This window comes from Sus scrofa, chromosome 7, assembly GCF_054392235.1.
Source record: "Sus scrofa isolate SSC_HxYL_T2T_F1_AM1 chromosome 7, Sscrofa_HxYL_maternal_Yorkshire_Landrace_v2.0, whole genome shotgun sequence".
Lineage (NCBI taxonomy): Eukaryota > Metazoa > Chordata > Mammalia > Artiodactyla > Suidae > Sus > Sus scrofa.
Window position 1 is genome coordinate 104,847,612 of NC_139389.1, and position 22,493 is coordinate 104,870,104.

Here is a 22,493-nt window from a genome sequence, read left to right on the forward strand (position 1 = left end):
CAGCAATTTAATAATTGTATATTAAAAGCAGAGTACCTTCTGTGAGCAGGCACTGTGCTAAAAGTGCATTTTCTTTATATTTGTATGTAGTCCTTATTACAATCTTGAAGGATAGATATTATTCCTATCGCTCCAGCAGCATATCTGGGACTCAGGCAGCTGAAGTGACTTGTTAAAGTTACACAGCTGGTGAGTGATGGATTCACACCTGTTTGTCAGACTCCAAAGTTCATGTTTTTTGCATCCTACCCTGGCTGCTAAGGACATCTTTGAAGAAGTAAAGCATAAAACCAAATGACTGAATTCATGGTCCTAATATTACTGATAGAACATAGGCCTGGCTTCAACCTGAATAGATTCAGAGGAGTATGGTAAGGACAAAAGTGACAATGCCACCAGGCCTGGTGGACAAATAAAGCTACACCAAGAGGGGAGGATTAGAAAATGAAATTGTTCCAGGCACCACACAGTTTCTGTCTAAGTAACTGGAGGGTTTCAATTTCAATTTCCAGATTGGGATCGCAATTAGCAGGGTCTTGGGGTAAGAGCTAGATTCCAGCTGAGACAGAGCTGATCACTGGAACTGGAAAGCAAAGCATTCGTGATGCAATTATACAAGTCATCTGAAAAGCCACTTTTCTCCCTGGGTTTCATGGTTTGGTCAAGCGCTTTAGGGCCTTGCAACTCTACCTTGGGACCAAGAGCATCAGGAGCTTGCTAGAAATGCAGAATTTCAAGCCCTGCTCTCCACCTTTTAAATCAGACTTCTCACTGTCAGATAAGAGAGCTACAAATGTAGAAAAGGGGAGGCTGGAATGAATCCTGTGGTATTCACCCTGGATTGAAGAGATCTGTGAACGTCTATAAAGATAGATGAGAAATAGATAAGCAATGAGATCCTTCTGTATAGCACAGGGAACTATACCTAGACACTATGATGGAACATGATGGAGGATAATGTGAGAAAAAGAACATGTATATATGTGTGACTGGGTCACTATGCTGTACAATAGAAATGTACAGAACACTGTAAACTAACTATACTGGAAAAAATAAAAATCACTTAAAAATTTTAGAAAAGCAAAAAAAAAAAAAAAAAAGCAAATCATAAATCTGCATTTTAGGAAGATCTCCCAGGTGGCTCACAAGCACATTAAAATTTGAGAAACACTACACTAGAAGATATTCTAGGGTCCTTTCTGGTTCTAATATTTTATGAGTTTAGATTAGTAATCTTTGTGAAAACCAAAAAACTAGCATGCTTATTAATTAAGGTCACACAGAGAACCAAGTAACCTGGGGACCGCACCGGCATCCTCTGAAGAATATCGCTAATTCACTGTTAACTCATTGATATTACTATTAATGGCCTTGTTTACTGAGCATATACCATGTACAAGGAACACTGCATACACTATCTTGAATCCTTAGAACAGCCCTGCAAGAGAGGCATTAGTATCCCCATTTTATCAATGAGGAAATAATCTCATAAGGGAATAAGATTTCCCCAAACGACACGGTTGAATTCACAGTAGAGCCAGAACACTAACCCAGCGTACTACACTCGGAGCCCATGGTTTTTCTGCTGCATCATATGGCCTCTGGTTGTTAAATGACAAAGTATCAAAGGTGGGGTTGTGATGTAAAAAAAGAGACCAGAGGGTTTTGGATTCATTCTCCTCCAATGAAGAAGACCAAAAGGGTAGTCTAAAGTCTACTGAAGTCTAAAATACAATGCAGAGGAGGAGACAGGAAACCCTAGAACACCTGGACAAGCATCTCAAACGTGTGGAAGTTGATACACATTTAGAACCACGATCACCCAGAAGCAATCATTCAAAAGGCTCTTACATGAAGATAGTCCTTAAGCTGAAAACAAATAGGTTTGAGGAAGGTTTAGTCATACCCAGAGATCCTAGGTACGCACCTGATTATTGAGATGAAGAAACTGGTTTTTTGTTTTTTGCTTTGTCTTTTTAGGGCCGCACCTACAGCACATAGAAGTTCCCAGACTAGGGGTGGAATTGGAACTGCAGCTACTGGCCTACATCACGCTCACAGCAATGCCAGATCCAAGCCACATCTGTGACCTACACCACAGCTCATGGCAATGCCATACTTAACTCACTGAGTGAGGGGGCCAGGGATTGAACCCACATCCTCATAGATACTATTCAGGTTCATTACCGCTGAGCCACAATGGGAACTCCAAGATGAAGAAATTGGGAGCCAAGCTTCTGATCTCTCGAAAATGACTCTTTAGGGAGTTCCCGTCATGGCTCAGTGGTTAATGAACCCAACTAGTATCCATGAGGAAGCGGGTTCGATCCCTGGCCTTGCTCAGTGGGTTAAGGATCTGGCGTTGCTGTGAGCTCTGGTTAGGTCACAGACGTGGCTCAGATTCCACATTGCTGTGGCATAAACCAGTGGCTACAGCCCCGATTCAACCCCTAGCCTGGGAACTTCCATATGCTGCAGGCGCGGCCCTAAAAGACAAAAGATAAAAGACAAAAAACAAAAAACACCAACTCTTCAGTGTGAGTAGGAGGAACTACAAGTCTGTCCAATTATGACCAATGCTGTGGTCTTGATGTCATTTTATGCCTGATAATAACTTCTTACACACTGACATTGCCATAAATATATGTGAAATTTTGTGGTGCTTTTCCTACCAGTGAGGGCCTGTCCTTCATTTGTGGGCATCAAGACTCTCCCCAGAGCACATATAGACGGACAGTATTCTCTCAAAGACACAGGGTTTTGTTTATGCTAACAAGTAATGATCCTTCCCAGCAACATGACTAGACAGAGCCCTAATAAATCAATTTTGTCAATGGCTAGTTCACTTTAGGAGACATTCTCCCCCTGTTCCATCTTTGGCTAGTACAAGTATGATCTACACTGAGCGCCTATGTCTATGGTTCAGAAAATCCTAGAGCTGGAAGGAACCGCAAATAGATTTGATCCTGCCTCTAGGCAAGGAAAGTATTGTTATTCCCACTTCACAGATGAGAGGTTTCGTTTCTCACTCAAAGTGTTTTCAGCAGGTTCTTGGCGCAGTCTGACACGCCTCACTTCCTATATGCCTCCAATGTGCTTCACACCTTCGCCTGCTACTGCTTATTGCGTGTGGATGGGAGCAAGAATGCAGAGGCAAGCTTCCCCTTTCGCATCCCCTTCCTTCTTGGCCATCCTGGAAAGTCTACTCTCCCAGAGGCTGCAAACCCTGGGGAAAGTCCACCTGTTTTCTTCTTCAAAGATACCCATCCTCCGAGAAAAGGACAGAACACCCAATACAAGATATTTCAACGAGGAGAGGTCTCAGAGTGACAGAGGCAATAGAAGTGCAAGTTCCCCAGTGTCTGAAGGACTAGCTCGGGCAGTCACCAGAGTTCTGGCCTGTGAAAAGAGATGACCACACAGATGTAATTTTTCCCTCACAATTCCTAAGAGACATCTCCTCCATGGCTTGGCCAGATTTTGGAGCTCAGATCTATGACTAAAGACAGGTGGCCACTGCCCTGGGAGCTCTGCTTCTGCAAGATCCCTCCGGGACCCAAGCTCTAGTGACTCATTTCACCTAGACTGGGCAAGCTTCACACCATAAAAGAGCCTGTTCATGTTTAAAGAGACTGCCAAGTTTCAATCAATTTTGCAATTTCCAAATTGAAGGTGAGGTGCCTGAAATCTGGTTATACAATGCAACTGCAATATGGTATTGGGCGGGGGGGGAAGCCAATGGTTCTGGGGGAAAAAAAAAAGCCAATGCCACTCATTTTCTGGAGGATGTCCTGATTGAGTGATCAGTGTCTCAGGATGGAAAGGATTGGCTTCAAAGCTCATATAAGCCCTTGGCCTGAGAAGAGGAGGAAGAAGAGACCCAAGCAGTCTCCTGGCTTTTGTGTAGTCGCAAGATTTACCCCAAATCTGATCTCAGAACTTCTGTCACCCCCCACCTTCACCAGCCATCTTTTTGAGTTTCAGCGGACAACACGTTCTGTGTCCTTAGATCCTGCCATGGGATTCCTTGCCCCCAAACAATTTCAAATGAGAAAACTCAAGGAGAGTTTGGAAGCGGAACCTGGCAGGAGTGTCTGCTGATTCTGCATACCTGTGATGGAACCAAAGTTTGACATTAACAGAGATACAAGGAGAAGTTTTAACAAGCGGTGCAGAAGGAGAGAAGGAGGTGGCGGGGGTAGAGGGAGATGGAATGCGGAAATGTTACTTACACAGTTTCATCATTCTTGAACTCCAGCTCCCCAAATGTGTCTTCAAAATCCTCACCACCACCCTTGGCTGTCCCTTCTACTGTCCTAAAGGGGACGATGACTGTGCCCCGGGCACCTGATGTCCGCAGAACCTTGACCTCCATGACACCAATACTTTCACTGACATGAACAGTGTCACATTCAAAAGTGAAAATGCCTGCGTGGTCATCATCCAAGATGGTGACTGTGGCCACACAAGGGGATGCCAGGACGGCCCGAGGAAAGGGAAGACTATTGGGTACCATGGGAGATGTGCCCTCCTCTGGCGGCTCCTCCTCTATGCGCACGTTGCTCAGCCTCACAAAGAAGTGTTCATCCTCCTCAAAAATGTCATCGTCGATGATGCCCACAGAGAACTCCTTCTGGGTCTCTCCCGGCTTCAGGACCACAGTGCCCTCCGTGAACTCATAGTCAGCCCCTGCATTGGCAGAACCATCCTCTGTTTTGTAGTCCACATACACAGTCTTGGACGTGTCCCCCCCTTTCCTCACCACTGTCAGGAGCACAGCCCCACAGTTCTCCAGGCACTGGTAAGAGCACGGGTCAAAGAAGACCTTGGAGACAAAGTCCTCAGGCTCATCGGTGTGCACCTCGCTCATGCTCGAGGCTTTTTTGGCTTGTTCTGCTGCGTGTTTCTTCAGGATATTGCCTGCGCCAGTCATCATACGAGTGGCTTGGATCCGGTAGAAGGCGCGGCTCTTCTGTTGATGGGAGAGAGCATAGTAATTGGCCATCTCCACCAGCTGATCTAAGTCCTTCTCTGGGTGTTTCTGTTTCAGATCCTTGAGAATCCGGATCATCTCTCTGCGGGACTCATCCACTTCCTTCCCTTCCACGGGTACCAGGTGCCCATCTAGGAAGTGGGAATTCATCATTTTCCCATCCATCTCGATGCCCTTGGGGTGGTCACCCTCTGTCTCTATGATGATTCCTCGGTGTTTATCTGCACGGTACTTTTTGTGCATGTATTTATAGAAGAGCAGTCGTCTGTCTGCCACCCAGGCAAGAAGGACACACACTGGAAAGAAGAAGAGAGTGAGGAGGCCTTCCCAAACCTGGACCACACCAGGAGAAAAGACTGCCAGGATCATATAGAGCCAGATGTAGGCAAAGATGCTCCACGCAGCTGTGACAAAGAAGACTCGTAGGTGCTTGATCTTGCGAGTCTCTCCATCGGGGATCACATAGACACAGATGCCAATGATAATGAACATGTTGAAGGCTGCGCTGCCTACAATGGTAGAAGGTCCCAGATCACCAGCAATGAACCCGTGACCACACACCTCAATTAAAGAGAGGAGGATCTCAGGAGCAGAGGAACCAAGGGCCATAAGTGTCAGGTTGGAGACAGTTTCATTCCAGACCCTAATGGTGGTTGTACTGGTCTCTCCATTGGGCTTTTTGATAGTCACCTCTCTCTCTTGAGAAGTGATGACTTCAATAGATGCCATGAAGCGATCAGCAATGATGGATACCCCAAGGAACATGTATATCAGGGCCACGAAATAGACAATGACCCTGGCAATCTTGTCTCCAAGGGAAGGGTTCTCTGGGTACCAAATTGGCAGGATGACACCCTCCTTGCAGTCCGATGACCCTGAACAAGACTCATTGTTCTGCCCTGGGCTGGGCACATCTCCTGAGCCGCCAGCCTCTGCCCGAAGACCATTCAGGAAGAGCACAAAAGTAATCAGCCCAAAATGGAGGAAGGCAGAGGTGAGAGGCTGCAACCTTAACCACGCCATACACGAGACTTAGCCGCTGGCTTCCACTGCAGCACCAATGGTCCTCCTGACAGGCCAGAGACCTAGAAAAGACCAGAGAGGCAGAAAAAGGCATAAAGAAAAGGAGGACAGCAAATGGCAGGATCCCACCAATACAAACTGATGCTTCACCTTGAGCGACATATTGCACTAACATATGGGGCAGTCTCTCACTTGGAAAAATAGATGTCACTGGGAGGCACAAATAGCTGCTCTGTCCTCAGGACCATCTGGTAAACTCAGCTGAAAAATGGCTTAAAGTAGCTGGGAATATTGGTAATGGAAACTCAACTGATACCCTTCTAGCCCTGTCTCCCACCCCTCGGTTACCTGTGAGAGTTCTCAAGAATCAGCTTAAAATTGGCCAAATACAGCATGACTCTATCCCTACTAACACTGTTTTTGGAGTTTTCAGCCTTCCTTACCACACTGTCATCACACTCAAGATACTCAAGAACTTCGTATAACATAGATTTATAAGAGTACATATTGAGCTGAACTTTGTATCATGGGCCACTTTCCCAAAATAGAACACCTTGCCCTGTGTGCAGTTGAGCCCGGTTGGGAAAAAGTCCTTCTCCAGTTGAAAAATTTATGGAGGCAAGCTGTAATTCTGAGACTGCTTGGGAAATCGAGAGAGTTGGTTCTGTAGTGAATACCACTTCCATGTAGCTGAACTGAGGCCCCTGTAAGCTGTGCCCAAGACCCAATCCACGGCAGCTCTTAGCCCTGCAGCAAAACAGCCTTATGAGAGAGTTTAGGTGTCTGCTTATAGGAAGATGAAGATCGACCAGCCACTCAAATTCCAAACCCAAACACTGAAAGAGCCTGGTGGTAGAAACCACTATAAAGAACAGGCAAGTGGCTCTCAAAAGGTTGTTTTTTTTTTAAACTGTAGGCAAGATTTGGGGATGAAATGCAGCCACATCTGCTGGCCTCAAAGCACTAAAAGGCGAGCGTGAGTTCAGAAGAATGGAAGAAATTCAACTGAAAGGGACAGACCGATCTTTCTCTTCATGGCCTTATTCAGATAGAATGAGAATGCAAATAACCATGCAATACCTTAAAAAAAGCAATTTGCCCATTTTTCCACCTCTGCTGCCACCACGGAGGGGTATTGTTAGCAAGGGAGGGCTGTGGCTATTCCCTGTCTGCTCCTTCTTCTGCACTACTTCCCATTTCAAAAAACAGCACCTCCATCTACCCAGTTTCTCACGTCAGAAAGCTGCTGTTAGTCTGCAAGCCTCTTTCCCTCCCATCTCTTATCTAGTCCAGCACCGAACCCTATCAACTCTCCCCCCATCTCTATCATGACCATCACAGCCCAAGCCCCCTTTACTCTAGATGAATCTACTGTAGTCACCTCCTAACTGAACTCACTCCAGCTCTGGCTGTTCTCTATTCCATTCCTCATCCAGTACCACCACCCCCTTTATTTTTTCTTAACAAACCCAAACCTACGCTCTCGTTCTCCTAATTGAAGCCCTTAGTAGTTTCCCCTTGCTTTTAATGTAAAGACCAGGATCCTTATCACAACCTGCCAAGCCTTGCATGAGCTATCTTCTTCTTCCTCTTCCCCCTCCATCTCTTGTCACTGACCCTCTTACTGCGTTTCAGCAATCATCACCTTCATATCCAGTCCAGGATTACACCAAGTTTTACTCTACCTCAGGACCTTTGCACATGACATCACCCATGACCAAAATGACTATTTTTTGGTACCCCTATTCTTAACAATGCTTTAGATCTCAGCTTAAGTGTCACATTCTCAGAAAAACTGTCCCTCACCCTAAAAATGGTCAACTCCCTCTTTACTTTGCCTTCATGGCACTTACAAAAATTTTGAAATTACTTGTGTTTTTGTGGGGTTCTATGATCAATGATTAACTCATCCATTAAACTATGAATGACATAAAGGCAAAGACTACGTCTATTCTGTTTATCATGGTGTCCTAAGTAGTTAGTTAGCAGATGCTCAGTAAATGTTTTGGGATAAATAAATGTGGCCCTAAGGAAGCGTCCTCAGTGTTATGGACTGAATTGTGTGCTCCCAAAATTCCTATGTTGAAGCCCTAGTCCACAATGCAACTCTATTTGGAGATAAGGCTTTTAGGAGGTAATTAAGGTTAAATAACATCATGGGGGAGGTCCTAATCCAATAGGACTCGTGGCCTTATAAGAGGATAACAGACAGAGAGAGATTTCTCTCCATTATATGAGGACATAGAGAGAAAATGGCCCTCTGCAAGCCAGGAAGATACCTCTCTCCAGATACCAAATCACCTGGTATCTTGATCCAGCCTCCAAAACAGTGAGAAAATAAATTTCTATTGTGTTTTTTGTTTGTTTGTTTGTTTTTAGGGCTGCACCCATGGCATATGGGGGTCCCCAGGCTAGGGGTCTAATTGGAGCTGTAGCTGCTGGCCTCTGCCACAGCCACAGCAGTACCAGATCTGAGACACGTCCGAGACCTACACTACAGCTCACGGCAATGCCAGATCCTTAACCCACTGAGCAAGGCCAGGGATCAAACCCGCATCCTCATGGGTACTAGTCAGGGTTAGTGAACCACTGAGCCATGACAGGAACTCTGAATTTCTATTGTTTAACTCATTCAGCCTATAGTATTTTGTTATGGCAGCCTGAGCAGACTAATACACCCAGAAATCAGCCCTCTTTAAAGTCATTTTACAAAAAAAAATTTTTAAGTTTGAAAACGTCATTTTACTTACATTTTACTATCTGAATTCTAGCCATTTGCTTTAGAAAAAAATAGATCTCATAGACAAGTCCCAACTAGATTTTAGAGGCTATGGGGGACCTCTAAATTCCCAAGGCTTGTACTCAAAGAGAAATCCCTTTGGGACACGGTTCACCCTGGTGGATACTGCAATCCTGAAGGCCCTCGTCCCCAAGGGCTCTACAGATTAATGTGGCTTCATATTCCCCCAGAATGGCAGCCAACTGCTGAGGCCCACATTCCCTGTTAGTCCAGGTACTGGGGGGTCATCACAGCAGGTGCTTGGGGCTTTGAGCTCACTCAGAGGGAAAGAGGCTGTGAGAAGGGCAGAGTGGCTGAAGGGGTTCGGCATCTATATTCAAAGGCTGGAAAAGCTCTCATCATCTGCGATGCACACAGGGACCCTATTCATAGGTTTGGCACTTGTGCACCCTGGAGAAATGTGGACAGAGACCAAACTTGGCTCCTTGCCTTGACCTCTGAAAACCCAACATTTTGTGAATTCTAAGAAGCCCCATGCAGGAAGAGACAGAAGGCAGGCACAGCTGGAGCAGCTCTTTGATCAAGAGCCAACATGGTGACAGGCGGTGGCAGCTGCATGGCGAGCCAACCCCAGAGGGGTGGGCTATCCACAGGTTAGAGCAGGCTAGCTCTCTTCCCTAAGAGCAGGGACATGGACCACTGAGGCAGTAGAGTTATCATGACCATCGGGGGACAAGGACTTCTACTTATCTTACCCACTGAAAGTATTAAGGAGGACCATGGTCTCTGTTCCCCTGGGTCCTACAGACACCCATGGTGACAGGTTTTTATGGGGACTATTCTATCAAATGCTCAGAATCAAAGGTCAGTTTAGAAAGACTGTTCCCTGAGAAAACAAATGAACCGAAAGTAAGGATAAAAGCAAGCAAGGCAAGAAGGTGGCTAGGGAATGCCCGCACCAAGTCTTTGGAATTGAAGGTGGAAAATGACCCATGGATGCCCAGTTGTTCCTTCCCGCCCCGCCAGGAGATGGTTTCTGAGTGAGAAGTTAGCTGGAGAGGGGATATCTCTGATGACCAAGCCAATGGTCATTTTTTTGTGCTACTGCCCCAGCCCCAATACCAGCTGAGCTGATCCCAACCTCCTGGGAGGCCCACTGTAGCCCCTTAGAGACCCAACTGATCTTCGGTGGCTCCAGAAGGCACTTAAAAAGCCCCAAGGCATACTCAGGTATCTGATCCAGCTTAGGGCCCCAGAGCCGACCCCAATCAGGAAGATATTAATAATAATAACACGTATGATGTTTGTTGTGTGTGTAATACACGGCCTCATTTACCCTTCATAACAACCCTATGAGATAAGCACAATTTTTATCCCTACTTTACATTTTGGGAAACTGAGTCTTAGTTAAGTCATGTGAGTCATTTATCCAAAGTATGCAGCAAGGAAGTAGCTGAGCCAGAGCTCACACGCAGATGACATAAGATTTATGGTTTTAACCACTCCGCGTTACTAGGGTTGCCCCAATTTGTTGTAAAACGTCAGCCTCTGGTCGTTTTTCTGTGGACTTAGAAGCAATATGACTGCTCCTCACAGGGGAGACTGGCCATTTGGTAGAGTTGCCTGGTCCCCAAGTTTCCTGCGGGGCTGCCAGTCACAATCTCCTACCCGAACATTCTCCTTCCCATCGGTTGAGTCTGACAGACATTAACAGACGCCTGTGATTTGCCAGGCCTGGTACTAGATGCCAGTGGGCAAAATAAAGAATGATACAGGGTTTGCTCTGGAAGGTACCATCTAGCAGGGATGAACAGCAGCTCACAGAGGCGCTTTGACTGTCCTCCGTGAGGGTATGGAGAGAACACAAATGAACACGCGGAGGGCACCGAGCCAGCCTGGGGCTTCGGGGAGGCGTTCTGAAGGAGGTGATCCCTGGAATGAGTCTTCAAGCATGAGTGAGCTTTAGTCAAAAAAAAAAAAAAAAAAAAAAAAAATGAAGGAAGGAAGTAGGAAGGACATCTGAGCCATAGAAAAGCCTGGCGTGTGTATGGGATTACGAGGAGTCCAGTGTGAGGCAGGACAGGCAGAAGATGAGGCTGGACACAGAGGGAGGACCCAATTCCTGGCAAGTCTTACATGCCAGGCTGAGAAGATGGGCAGTGAAAAGCCAATGATGGGATTTCGAACAGGAGTAGGACATGGTCCAATGTGTATTTCAGAAAAACCAATTTGGCTGAAGGGTTTAGGATGGTGGTGAGAGGGACATAGCCAAAGCCTACTGGAAACAGACATAGAAACCTACTGGAAACAGAACAGATACAGATAAAGCAAATGGACCGAGCGTATGTTCTGCATAGGACGACCCTCTGTGCCCTCAGCTCAGCCCCTGGCCTCCCACCTTTTTCCTGGATTATTTTTCCTAACACCCCCGGGGCCATCTGCAAGGTGTCTGTGTCCTCAGCAGTGGCTCCTGACATCTTTTAATATCACTGGCAAATTTAATTAAAGTCACTGTTCCTCTGCTCTTGCAGATCATTAATAAAACAGTGCCACCAGGCCAGACTGAGCAAATTCCCCCTCCTGCTACGCCCTCCACTTGCTCCAATGGGAACACTGCTCTGGGCCTGTCACCAGCCTGGGTAGACTCGTCCAGCTCTGCTTCTAAATCTGGGCCCCTGCACAGGCGTCACAGCCAATTTACATTAAAGTTTTAGGTGCAGCTGGACTGCACTGGATCTGACGTGTCACCCCAGTCCAAGAACACTGCATCTTCTCCTGTACTTCCTGTGCCTACAGGGGAGGGGAGCCTGCAGAGTTGCTCAGTGGCAACGCTCCCCCTGAAACACCAGACTGAAATTTCCCTGCACTCTCAGGAGTAGGAAAGATGCAGCCTCAACTGCTTAGGTCGTCTGACTGCCACAAAGGGAACCTGGATCCAAGGAGGGAAACCCAACAGTGCTGTCTTTCATGCATGATGATCTCTTTGAATCTTCAGAGTGAAAAAGTTAATATTATCATCACGCCTGTTTCACAGATAAGCCAGTGTGAGTTCATAAAAGTTAAGGAATTTGCCCAAATAATCGCAGTTAAGTAGAAGAGTAAGCCCTTCAATTCCGATGGCCTGGGAGTTCCCATTGTGGCTCAGCGGTAATAAACCCGACTAGGATCCATGAGGATGCAGGTTCGATCCCACGCCTCGCTCAGTAGGTTAAAGATCCAATGCTGCCATGAGCTGTGATGTAGGTCACAGACATGGCTCGGATCTGGCGTTGCTGTGGCTCTGGCACAGGCCAGCAGCTACAGCTCTGATTCAACCCCTAGCCTGGGAACTTCCATATGCCATGGGTGTGCCCCCCCCCCCACCAAAGACACACATAAATAAATAAATAAATAAATAAATAAATTCTGACAGCCTGACTCCAGAGCACATGGCGTTCACCACTGGGCTTGCTATCTACCCGGGTTTGGGTACCCCTTTGAAAAGCAAGGGCCTGGGGATGGGAGGGTGAGTCTTCTCAATGTAGAGTCCTGGCTACAAGCTTGGGGGCTCTACATGCTCCAAGGCAGTCCAGAACTGTGTGAGGGCACCACATGTGAAAGCAGGAGGCAAGAACTTTCTCCCCAGCTAGGCCTCAATGAGGTATGAGACTTTGAAGAGTCAGTGAACCCTCTTAGGGCACAGCTTCCTCATCCAGAAAATTCGTGTTGGGTTGGATAATCTCCATGTTTCCTCTGAGTCACAAGCGCTTTGATGGCAGGGAGGGCCGTCTCCCATAAGAGGAGATGTGAAGACACATACTGAAGTTAGGTTGGCCCAGAGCAGTGTGAGAGCCAGGCACTCCCAAGAGGGCCTCAGAGGAGAAGAAATTAAGTTAAGGGATGGTGGAAGAAAAAGGGGACCCCCCCCCCCCCGGCCAAAAGGCAAGGAGAGCCTACATTTTGCATTTACCAAAAGCACTTTGGATCAAACCCATTTTACAAACAATTGTTCTTTGTGTTTTTTTTTTTTTTTTTTTGTCTTTTTGTTGTTGTTGTTGCTATTTCTTGGGCCGCTCCCACGGCATATGGAGGTTCCCAGGCTAGGGGTTGAGTTGGAGCTGTAGCCACCGGCCTACGCCAGAGCCACAGCAACGCGGGATCCGAGCCGCATCTGCAACCTACACCACAGCTCACGGCAACACCGGATCGTTAACCCACTGAGCAAGGGCAGGGACCGAACCCGCAACCTCATGGTTCCTAGTCGGATTCGTTAACCACTACGCCACGACGGGAACTCCCAAACAATTGTTCTTTGAATGCCCATTTTGGGTCAAGCCCTGTACTTGGGCATACAGCCGTGAATGACCTTCACCACACCCCCAAGCTTATAGCATTTACCTTGACGAGCGATAAGAGACACACAAGGAATTATGGGAGTAACTCACTACAATGATGTCAAGGGAAGAACTTTCTTTATCTCGTTCTGTTTTTCTCTATGCCTTCAGGCTGGGTGCTGCACAGCTGCCTCAAACCATGTGGGAATTGGCTTTATAATATGGAGACTCTTGCCAGAATACGTGGTACCACTGGTGTTTTGCTGTTCTTGCTTCTCTGATCTTAGGCAATTGTCATATTTTGCCTTCCTTGAAGCTCCCCAAACACTTAATGACATCCAAACCATAGGATAATTTTGTAAAACCTTGCTGAGTTCTCCCAAGCACTACCGCACAAGAGGAAGCACCAGCAGGCCTCATTGTCCTTAAGCTTTAGATAAACATGGAGTTCCTTGGTGGCTCAATGGGTTAAGGATCTGATGTTTTTACTGCTGTGGCTCGAGTCCCTGCTATGACACAGGTTCTATCCCTAGCCTGGGAACTTCCACATTCTGCAAAACATAAACAAAAACACCCAAACCAAGGTTTTTTTAAATGACAACAACAATAATCTATTTATTCATTGAGTACCTACTCTATGGGCAGCACTGCATGAGGCGTTTTTATAGCTGCTCTTTAATAACTAAGGTTCCCACAACAAGACAGATAGTGTTATCTGTTTTAGAAATGAGAGGGCTTGGACCCAAAGATGAATAATTCACCCAGGGTCCACTAGCTAAGCAAGTGGCACAGCAGGGCTATGAAACTTGGTATGTCAAATGCCAAAATCTGCTTTTCAAACCCAGAGGATAAAAGGGATGGTGGGAAAATTGGGTAGGATTCTGGAGCCCCTAGATCAAGAACTTAGGGTCCCAGAAACCTCCACCTCCTCTGGGAACCCTTCCCTAATAATGCCCTCTTCCTCCCCCTTCGAAATGAGTCATTACTGCTCCATGTTCTTCTAGCACTTTGATGACCAGTGAAGCACTTGTCACACATTGTCACAAAGACCTGGGCTTATATGTTTACATAGCCATCTTCTACACTCTTATAGAAACTCCCTTAGGGATTTCCACTCAATACAGAGACTTTTTTTTTTTTTTCTTTTCCAGAACAGCAAGGGATCATACTCAGTGCAACTCTTATCGATAGGGCTAAGAGGCTGCACCTGACCTCTAACATCCTCTCTGCCTCTAAAATTCTATGATTCAAAGGCTTATTACTTCCATGATTCTATGATTTCCCAGACTATCTGGAAGCCAGAAGACTTTGTCCTCCATAAGCCCTTAACAGATCTGGAGGGTCACAAACAATGAGAGTGGGCCAGAGACACAGGAAGAGAAAGGGCTTTGCCCACTTAATTTAAGCTCTGCTTCCCCAACTGCTGGGTCTGCATCTGCATGTAAGTCATCCTCCAAGACGGTGGCAGAAATGGGACTAGGATCATATGCTAGAGAGGGCAGAGCATTAGAATAACCTTGGAGCTTTAAAAAATACAGACATCTGGATCCAACCTCAGACCTAAGCTTTGGTCTCTGTGGGAGTGGAGTTTAGATATTTAGGCTTCTTGCAAATTCCTTAGTTGATTTTGAGGAACAGCCAAGGTTTGAGAATCCTGGGAGAGAAGAAAAGGACCACAGCTTGACTAAGACATTTGCATCTTAGGGATTTCAACCATTAGCGATTTTCTTTGGACCAAGAGGACTCTTAGTGTATCATGAGTTGACCCATAACTGGGAAGCACAAAGCCCTTCTATACCCTGGACAAACATCCCACCCTCCTGGACTCTTACTTACTTTCATACCTTGCCAAGAAGTGTCAGCATCAATTCCTTACCCATATAAGTAGATTTTCCTTTTGTCTATCCCTAAATCTGCTGTCGGCTTAATTTATGCTTTTACTAAAGAAACAAAAAAGATCCAGAGCTCCCTTAGCTACATAGGTAAGTGATGCTCTTCATCCATTTTCAGCAAAACGTGTTTATGGGTATTTTTCCCTTCATGATGATAGCTTATGTGCACATGCCCATGCTTTTCCTCACAGCATCTTTCCTTGTTAGGTGATCTGTCCATTCATTTGTACATATGTGCACTTGGAGGAAACCCCAGGTCAACTTACACTGGATTTGGGTGAGAAGGTTACTTTGCTTCACACCTGATTCATTGTTGGGGCGGGGGTGCACACTTAAAAAAATTAGAATAAAAGTTCCTAGAGGGTGGAAGTTTTTATCTGTTTGGTATTTCTACATCCCCAGTGTCTATATCAGTGCCTGGCATAGTGTGGGAGCTCAGTATATACTCAATTGAATGAACAGATACATGAATAAACATACAAAAATAGAAGGCATAATAGTCAGTGATTTCTCCTGCTCTTGGCAGTGTTCAAATGAAGCCTCCCATCTGTCAGGGATGCTGTGAGCAAGGTTTTTCAAATTTGAATAATATAAATAAAATGTAATCCCCCCTACTGAGGAGCACACACTTCACTGAAGAACAGTGGCTCAAACCAAATAATTATAACAAAACAAATCCAGATTTGGAAGCATGTGCAATATACCAAGAGAGTATAAGGCAAATACTGCCTAGGACCATCAGAGCCAGCTTCATAGACCTGGTGACTTTATTTATTTATATATTTTTGCTTTTTAGGGCTGCGGCCGAGGCATATGAAGGTCCCCAGGCTAGGGGTCAAATTGGAGCTGCATCTGCCAGCCTAGGCCACAGATGCAGGATCTGAGCCCAGTCTGCAACCTACAGCTCACAGCAACGCTGGATCTTTAACCCACTGAACGAGGCCAGGCATCAAACCCGCATTCTCATGGATACTAGTCAGCTTCGTCACCCGCTGAGTCACAACCGGAACTCCCCAGACCAGGCAACTTTAGATCTAGGGATTGAAGAAGGGACAGGCATTAACTGGGCTGAAGCCAGAGCACCTCATTTGAAGGTAAGAGAAAGAACACATCAGCCTCAACGAACAGAGTCTGTTTAAAGAAGGGTGGGCAGGGTCTCCAAAGGACAGGGCCCTTGAGAGAAGCTGCAGAGATAAGTGAGGAAGAGTCTGTCAAAGGCCTTGTACTCCCAGCCAAGGAATTGCAGCATTACCTTGGAGGCAATAAGGAACAACTGAAAGTTCTTTCAACACAGGAGGGACAAAATCCTTATTTTCCTCTGGGTAGATAGAGACCTAGACTGACGACAACATGGAAACTGGACAAACGGATGAAAGCAGGGCAAGACTGGCAGTGGGAAGATCGGGTAGAAGATGTGCCCAGAATCCGAACACAGGCAATGAGAGCAGGCCTGCTGAGAGGAAGCAGAGGCGTGAGAGCTTTTACAAAAGCAGAGTCAGTACATGTTGGGGAGCAAGTGAAAGCAGATGATGCTGAAAGAGAGAAGAAGAGGCATAGGCAGGACCAAACCACACTAGGCACCTTCTTCATTCCACTGGTCCTGCAAGGTTTCCTCTGATTCAGGATCTCCAGGCCTGAAGAAATGGAAGCTGAAGAAATCAACACATAACTATCGAACTTAGATACCGATTTGGCTTTAGGGACGTCTTGTGATGGTAAGACAAAGAAGGCCAGTGAACATTTTGGGCTCTCCAGGAAGAGAGCAGGAAAGCCCTGGGGGTCCACCAAGGCCCTGGAATGCTTCTCAGTCTAGTCAAGGTAATAACCATTTGTTGGCTCAACAGCCCAGACAGTGATAAGTTCAGGAGACTCAGTGATGAGGCAGGTCTGAAAAGTACACAAGATCGGGATCTAAATGTGAGCCAAGGGTTTGGGGAGTTATGAACACTGGGGCTATCCATCCCGGAGGTGGTGGAGCCAGATCTCTCATGTTTACTTTAAAAGAGAATGCAGTTTCACGTTGAAGAAAATGAACTGACAAAATGCACTGCCCCTCCAAAATACTGCCGGTAGAAAGGTAAAACGTATTTTAAAAGATCCCAAATGTTGAGATGAGCTCAAATCCTAGGGTGAGAATCAAGAAAGCCTGAATCTGCTCATTGATTCCTGAAAAGGTGTATGTCAAGCCTTCCTCTGCGCCCATCACAGCTGTAGCTTCTGTGAAGATCATGTCTGCCTGGATGTGTTCTCGAGTTTATTGGGTGCCAAATGTGCGTCACACTCATTTCTAGCTACTGGAGGTTCAATATCATATCTCTCACCCAGACGACCGCAAAGCTGCCAATCTTGCCACATCTCTTACAGTTTACACTCCAGAAAACAGCTACCATGTCTTTTTAAAATGTCAGTCAGAGAGATCATGCCATTCTTTGGAACCTTCTCTTCCTGCAGAAAGCCCCACCCCCTGCTGACTTCTAACTTACTGCCCTCAACCTCCACTACTTTGTCCTGCTGCCTCCACCCTCTCCTCCAGCTCGGGTGGAGTTTCCTGAAGTTTCTAGAACACACCAAGCAAGCACTGCCCCAGGATCTTGGCCTGTACTGTCCCTCTGCTGGGAACACCCCTCCCCTAAAGATCTCCATGGCTCACCATTTGACCTCACTCAGGTCTCAGATGCGGCCTTCACAGTGGCTTTCCTCCCTCGTCTTACTTAAATATGGTCCTACCCCTCCCCCAGCACTCTGTCACATGACTTTTCCTTTTTTTTGGAGCACATGTCACTTGCTGAAATCATTGTTTTCCTGTCTGTTCACTGGTTTATCATAGAATATAAACCCCCGCGGAGCAGAAAAGTTGCTCTTTTTGTTCACCACCGTATTCTGAGCCTCTGCAGGAGCCTGGCAGGGAGAGTATCAGTATCTGTTGAGGAGATCAGTGCTCGCTCTGCAGGAGTAGTGTTTTTGGAAAAGTGCACCTGTGAGGGGAGATGTCAAGTTTCCTGGGAAGAGAGGTGGATGGGCAGGAGTAGAGAGAGAAATGGTTTTAAAGCCAAGGACCTCAAGGAACAAGCAGTTTTGTTAATTTGAAAGCACCGAGAGACCCACACAGCATTTAGATGGCTCTTATGAGGCTGTTTCTAAACACATTTCCTTCTCTCCACCTTAACCCTCTCATGGGCACCTTACTCTTCCTCCATCGTGTGTGGTCTAACGACAATCAACACTTACCGTGCACTATTCACTCAACAAATATCAAGTAACACTAGGTACCCACAGTCGACAAAGGCTTTCTCATTCACATGATCTCATTTAATCCTTGTGAGGATGTTCATACTGATGAAGAAACTGAAGCTCACGTAACTGCCTCAAGTTTCCATGCCAAGAAACGATGGAGCCAGAACCAAGCCTTCGGCCAGGCCTGAAAAAGTGTCATGTCAAGGAAAGACCAAGAGACAACACCCCCTGCCCTGAAAGGAAATCAGGGTTGGTGAGGGGCCCATTCCCAATTCCCCTCCCTTCCCTATTCCCCAGAGAAAACCACCTGAGCTCTATCTTTGGAGTTATCCACAGAGAGAAGGCTGACCTCCCTCTGCCCTGTTGCCTACCCATGAAGGGGAAGCTGGTGATTGGCTGCCTTTAGGGACCTTTTCCTCCCAGGAGCTTGATTTATTGTAATGCCATTAAATATCTCTCAATTTTTCTATGTTAAAATATGGAAGGAAAGCATACCATTGCCAGAACAAAGAACAAATGGCCTCAGGGAAGCCCTCGAAGCTCTCTTCCTGAGACCCGGCAGGGGGATCCCCGTGTACCATCATCTCCAGGGGGGGTGCAGGCCCTCCTTTCACAACAGGGAGCTAGGAGCAGGCACCCAAGATTCCCAGATTCACAGCAGGTCCAGCTGCTGTCTTGACAGTTTTGTTCTCTCCTCCCTCCTCTAATGATTCCTCTTGGAAGTTGCCATCCCCCACCTCTGCCATTAGTTCCTTCTGAGAGGCTGCAAGGCGCAGACTCAGGCTGATCCTTCCTGTCTTCTAGGGGCGAGTGTACAGTGGTATGGTAGGGGGTGGACAGAGCCTCTGCAGAGCCACTGGGTAGAGGGGTTCCACGCAGACTCTCAACATGAGAGTCTCCAAATACATGGTTCCTGGATGGAAAAGCAGAAGTACAGAAATTGAGACAGAACTGGCTGGAGTATTTGGAGACCGAACCTACTGGTCATTCTGAGAACGCCCCAGAGTGTTGCAGTGGGAAGTGCCTCCACACAGCAGTGCTAACTTCAGGCCACCAGGGCCCTCAACCGGCTCAGGATGCCTTGTAGACCTGATATCCAGGTAGTTGGGTTGACTGCTCCATTGACCTCTAGAGACCCAGTGTGAAAATAGACATACTGGGGGCTTCAAATGGCAGCTGGAAGTTTCTGAAATAAAAATGCGGTCAGCAGGAAAAATATTCTTAGTAGGAGGCAATCTATATAGGCTGTGGAACGAGACCCACAGAATATAGAATTGTCAGGTCAAGGAGTAGCTTAAAAATCAATACATCCAACGTAACTTCTTCTTTAAGAATAAGGAATGAGAGGCCCAGAGAGCAGAAGTGGGCCTTGCCTGAAGTTGTCAGAAGTGATAACAACTAAAATACCGTGTTCTTACCATCAGTTTGGTGCATCTTCTGTGATACCTGTTGCCTACTCCTGGTCTGATTTTTAATTTCACCACTGGCTTCTTTTATAATAAATGGTAGACTTCCTTTCTTGACCTTGTTTCACCCGCCTCGAAAGCAAGGTAGGTTATTCATTTATTCACTTCTCTACTTTTCATTGAACACCCACTGTATTTCAGGCATCATGCAATAAGAGTGAGAGAGAGAAAAAGAACTTTCTTGTAGATATGACCCAATATTACCACATCTGAATACACCTGATTCTAGAAGTTTAGCCTTTATTTTCTCTCCACATTATAAAAAATATACAAACACATGTGATTCTTCTTATCTAGGTGTCTTGTTCTATAGTGTATGTGGATCTAAATATGGATACACAGACAGAAGTAAATAAATAAATGTGCATTTCAATAAGTAGAAGAGCATCATGAAAAACAGATGCTGTGTTATCAAAATTCAAAATAAGAGACTGTGTCTCCCCGAAGCCTTCACATCAGTAAGAGGAGGTAAGAGTTCCCGTCATGGCTCAGCAGAAACAAATCCAACTAGCATCCATGAGGACGAGAGTTGATCCCTGGCCTTGCTGAACAAGTTAAGGTGTAGGTTGCAGAAGCGGCTTGGATCCTGTGTGGCTGTGGCTGTGGCCAGCAGCAATAGCTCCAATTAGACCCCTGGCCTGGGAACCTCCATATGCTGTGGGGTGCAGTCCTAAAAAGACCAGAGAAAGAAAGAAAGAAAGATGAGGTAGTTGAACCAAACACTGAGGAACAGTTAGGATTCTTTATTTTATTTAATTTTTTTACTGCCACACCTGTGGCATATGGGAGTTCCTGAGCTAGGAGTCAAGTCAGAGCTGTAGCTGCCAGCTTACAGCCATAGCAACTCGGGATCAATCTGCATCTGAGACCTACACCACAGCTCACAGCAACACCAGATCCTTAAACCACTGAGTGGGGCCAGGGATTGAACCTGTGTCTTTGTGTATACAAATTGGGTTTGTAACCAGCTGAGCCACAACAGGAACTCCCAAAGAACAGGTGGGATTCTTAGTGAAAGGTAAACCATGAAGAAAGGGCCAGAAGAAGAAAGGACAAGTTTGCTTAGGTGCCTACATGGGAACTGTAAAAAGTGAGGCCAGAAGTGGGGAGTGGTGAACCAGGCCGGGGAGGGCCTTGAATACCTACCAGGAGTTGGACTGCTGCAAAAAATGGGAGGCCCTTCAAGGGTTTTTGTGTAGGAAAAGGACAAGCCTAGAATGGTGTTTTAGGAGGGGACTCTCATTAACAGTCGCCAAAATGAATTGAAGGAGGGGGAGAATGAAATTGGGGAGATGTTAGAAAGCTATTTTTTAATAGTATCATAGTAGTGGTAACTACTTCATACAAGTGTGGTAAAGACTGATGGTAAAACCAGCCTCAGGCGCTTTGTAGTGGAGCAGCTGAGTCTGTTGTGAACACACAAATGCTGGCTGCTATAATACTAATTATTATTATTATGCAAGAGGTTATCAAATCTGTACTTAGGTAGTGGTAGGTGGAATAGAAAAGAATGGACTTAACAGACATTAGCAATACAACAGTCCCTCTTTATCCAAGTAGGATAATTTCCAAGACCCCCCGTGAATGCGTGAAACTGCAGATAGTACCAAACCCTAGAAACACTATGATTTTTCCTGTATATACATAATTATGACATAGTTAAATTTACAAATTAAGTACACTGAGACAAACAATAACTAATAATAAAATAAAACAATTATAACAATACACTATTACAATACACTATAATAAAGTATAATAAATGTGGTCATTCACTGGCTCTCTCTCACTGTACAAATCTCATGCCTTTTCCACCTTAACAAAGCACTTCATCACTCACAGTGGCTGTAACTTTTGCAGTCTGAGGTGCGACAGCAGAACTAGCACAGATTTCTTTTTTCTTCACAATTTCATGGATAGGAGATTCACTCTTACTGTATCTCTTAGCAATACAACAGTCCCTCTTTATCAGCACGCATATCTTTCTTTCCTTATTAAGTAGTGAACTTTCAGTTTTCCACTTAAAGCAAGCACTTTAGGCTTCTCTGTGGCAGATGTGAATTGCCAACATCACCATTCTTGTGCCTGGGGGCCATTAGTGAGTAAAATAAGGGTCACTCGAACCTGACACTGCAGTTCCAAGACAGTCAATCTGATAACAGAGCTGGCTACAAAGTAACCAAAGGGAAGGGATACGCTGGAAAAGGGATGGTTCACATCTGGGGCAGGATGGCCGGGGATCACCCAAGATTCCATCACTCAAAACAGTGCACAGTTCAAAACTTATGAATTGTTTATATTTCTGGAATTTTCCATTTACTATTTCAGACCACGGTTGACCATGAGTAACTGAAACCACGGGAAGTGACACCGTGGGTAAGGGAGGGCTACTGTACTCAGAGAACAAGGGGACAGAGTCGGAGGTAAACTTGGGCACTTTGAGCCAGGGCGACCAGAAGTGGCTGGGAACAAGCCACCGGGCTTGGGTAGCTAGAGTCCTGGACTTGGAACTGTCCACACTGGAGTAGCAGCACAAACCCCTGAAGGAGACCGCTGAGGGATGAGGTAGAAGGGGGAAAAGAAGGGAGTAGAGGGTCTTGGAGAGGAAGTGAAAAGGGGACCACCAAGAGAACTGATGGGGCCTGGAGAGTTGAGTGTGATGAAGCCAAGAGGGGAAGTTTCAAGGAGCTAATGGGCAGTCCTACCTGATGGGGGTGGAGAAAGAGAGAAGCAGTATCAGCATTAAGTTATGTGGGGGGAATGAGAAGTCCTTGGTGGGTGATTGTTGAGTAGAAGGCAGAGAAAAGTGAGAAAGCAAGGGACTAAACAAAT

The 22,493-nt window shown here is 46.0% G+C and overlaps 1 protein-coding gene across 31 annotated transcripts in view; it reads right to left on the minus strand.

Moving 5' to 3' along the window:
* SLC8A3 (solute carrier family 8 member A3) overlaps window positions 1–22,493 on the minus strand; it is a 153,747-nt gene that overhangs the window by 125,660 nt on the left and 5,594 nt on the right. For 30 of the 31 annotated variants that reach the window (XR_014811067.1, XR_014811063.1, XR_014811061.1 and 27 more), the window contains exon 2: window positions 4,233–6,078. Coding sequence is in view for 20 of the 31 variants with exons in the window: in XM_084969615.1 (XP_084825741.1) it covers window positions 4,233–6,016 (1,784 nt within the window). In the remaining 11 variants the exon portion in view is untranslated. Of the gene's footprint in view, window positions 1–2,119; window positions 6,079–22,493 lie in introns of all 31 variants that reach the window. The other variant, XR_014811068.1, reaches the window with a different exon arrangement.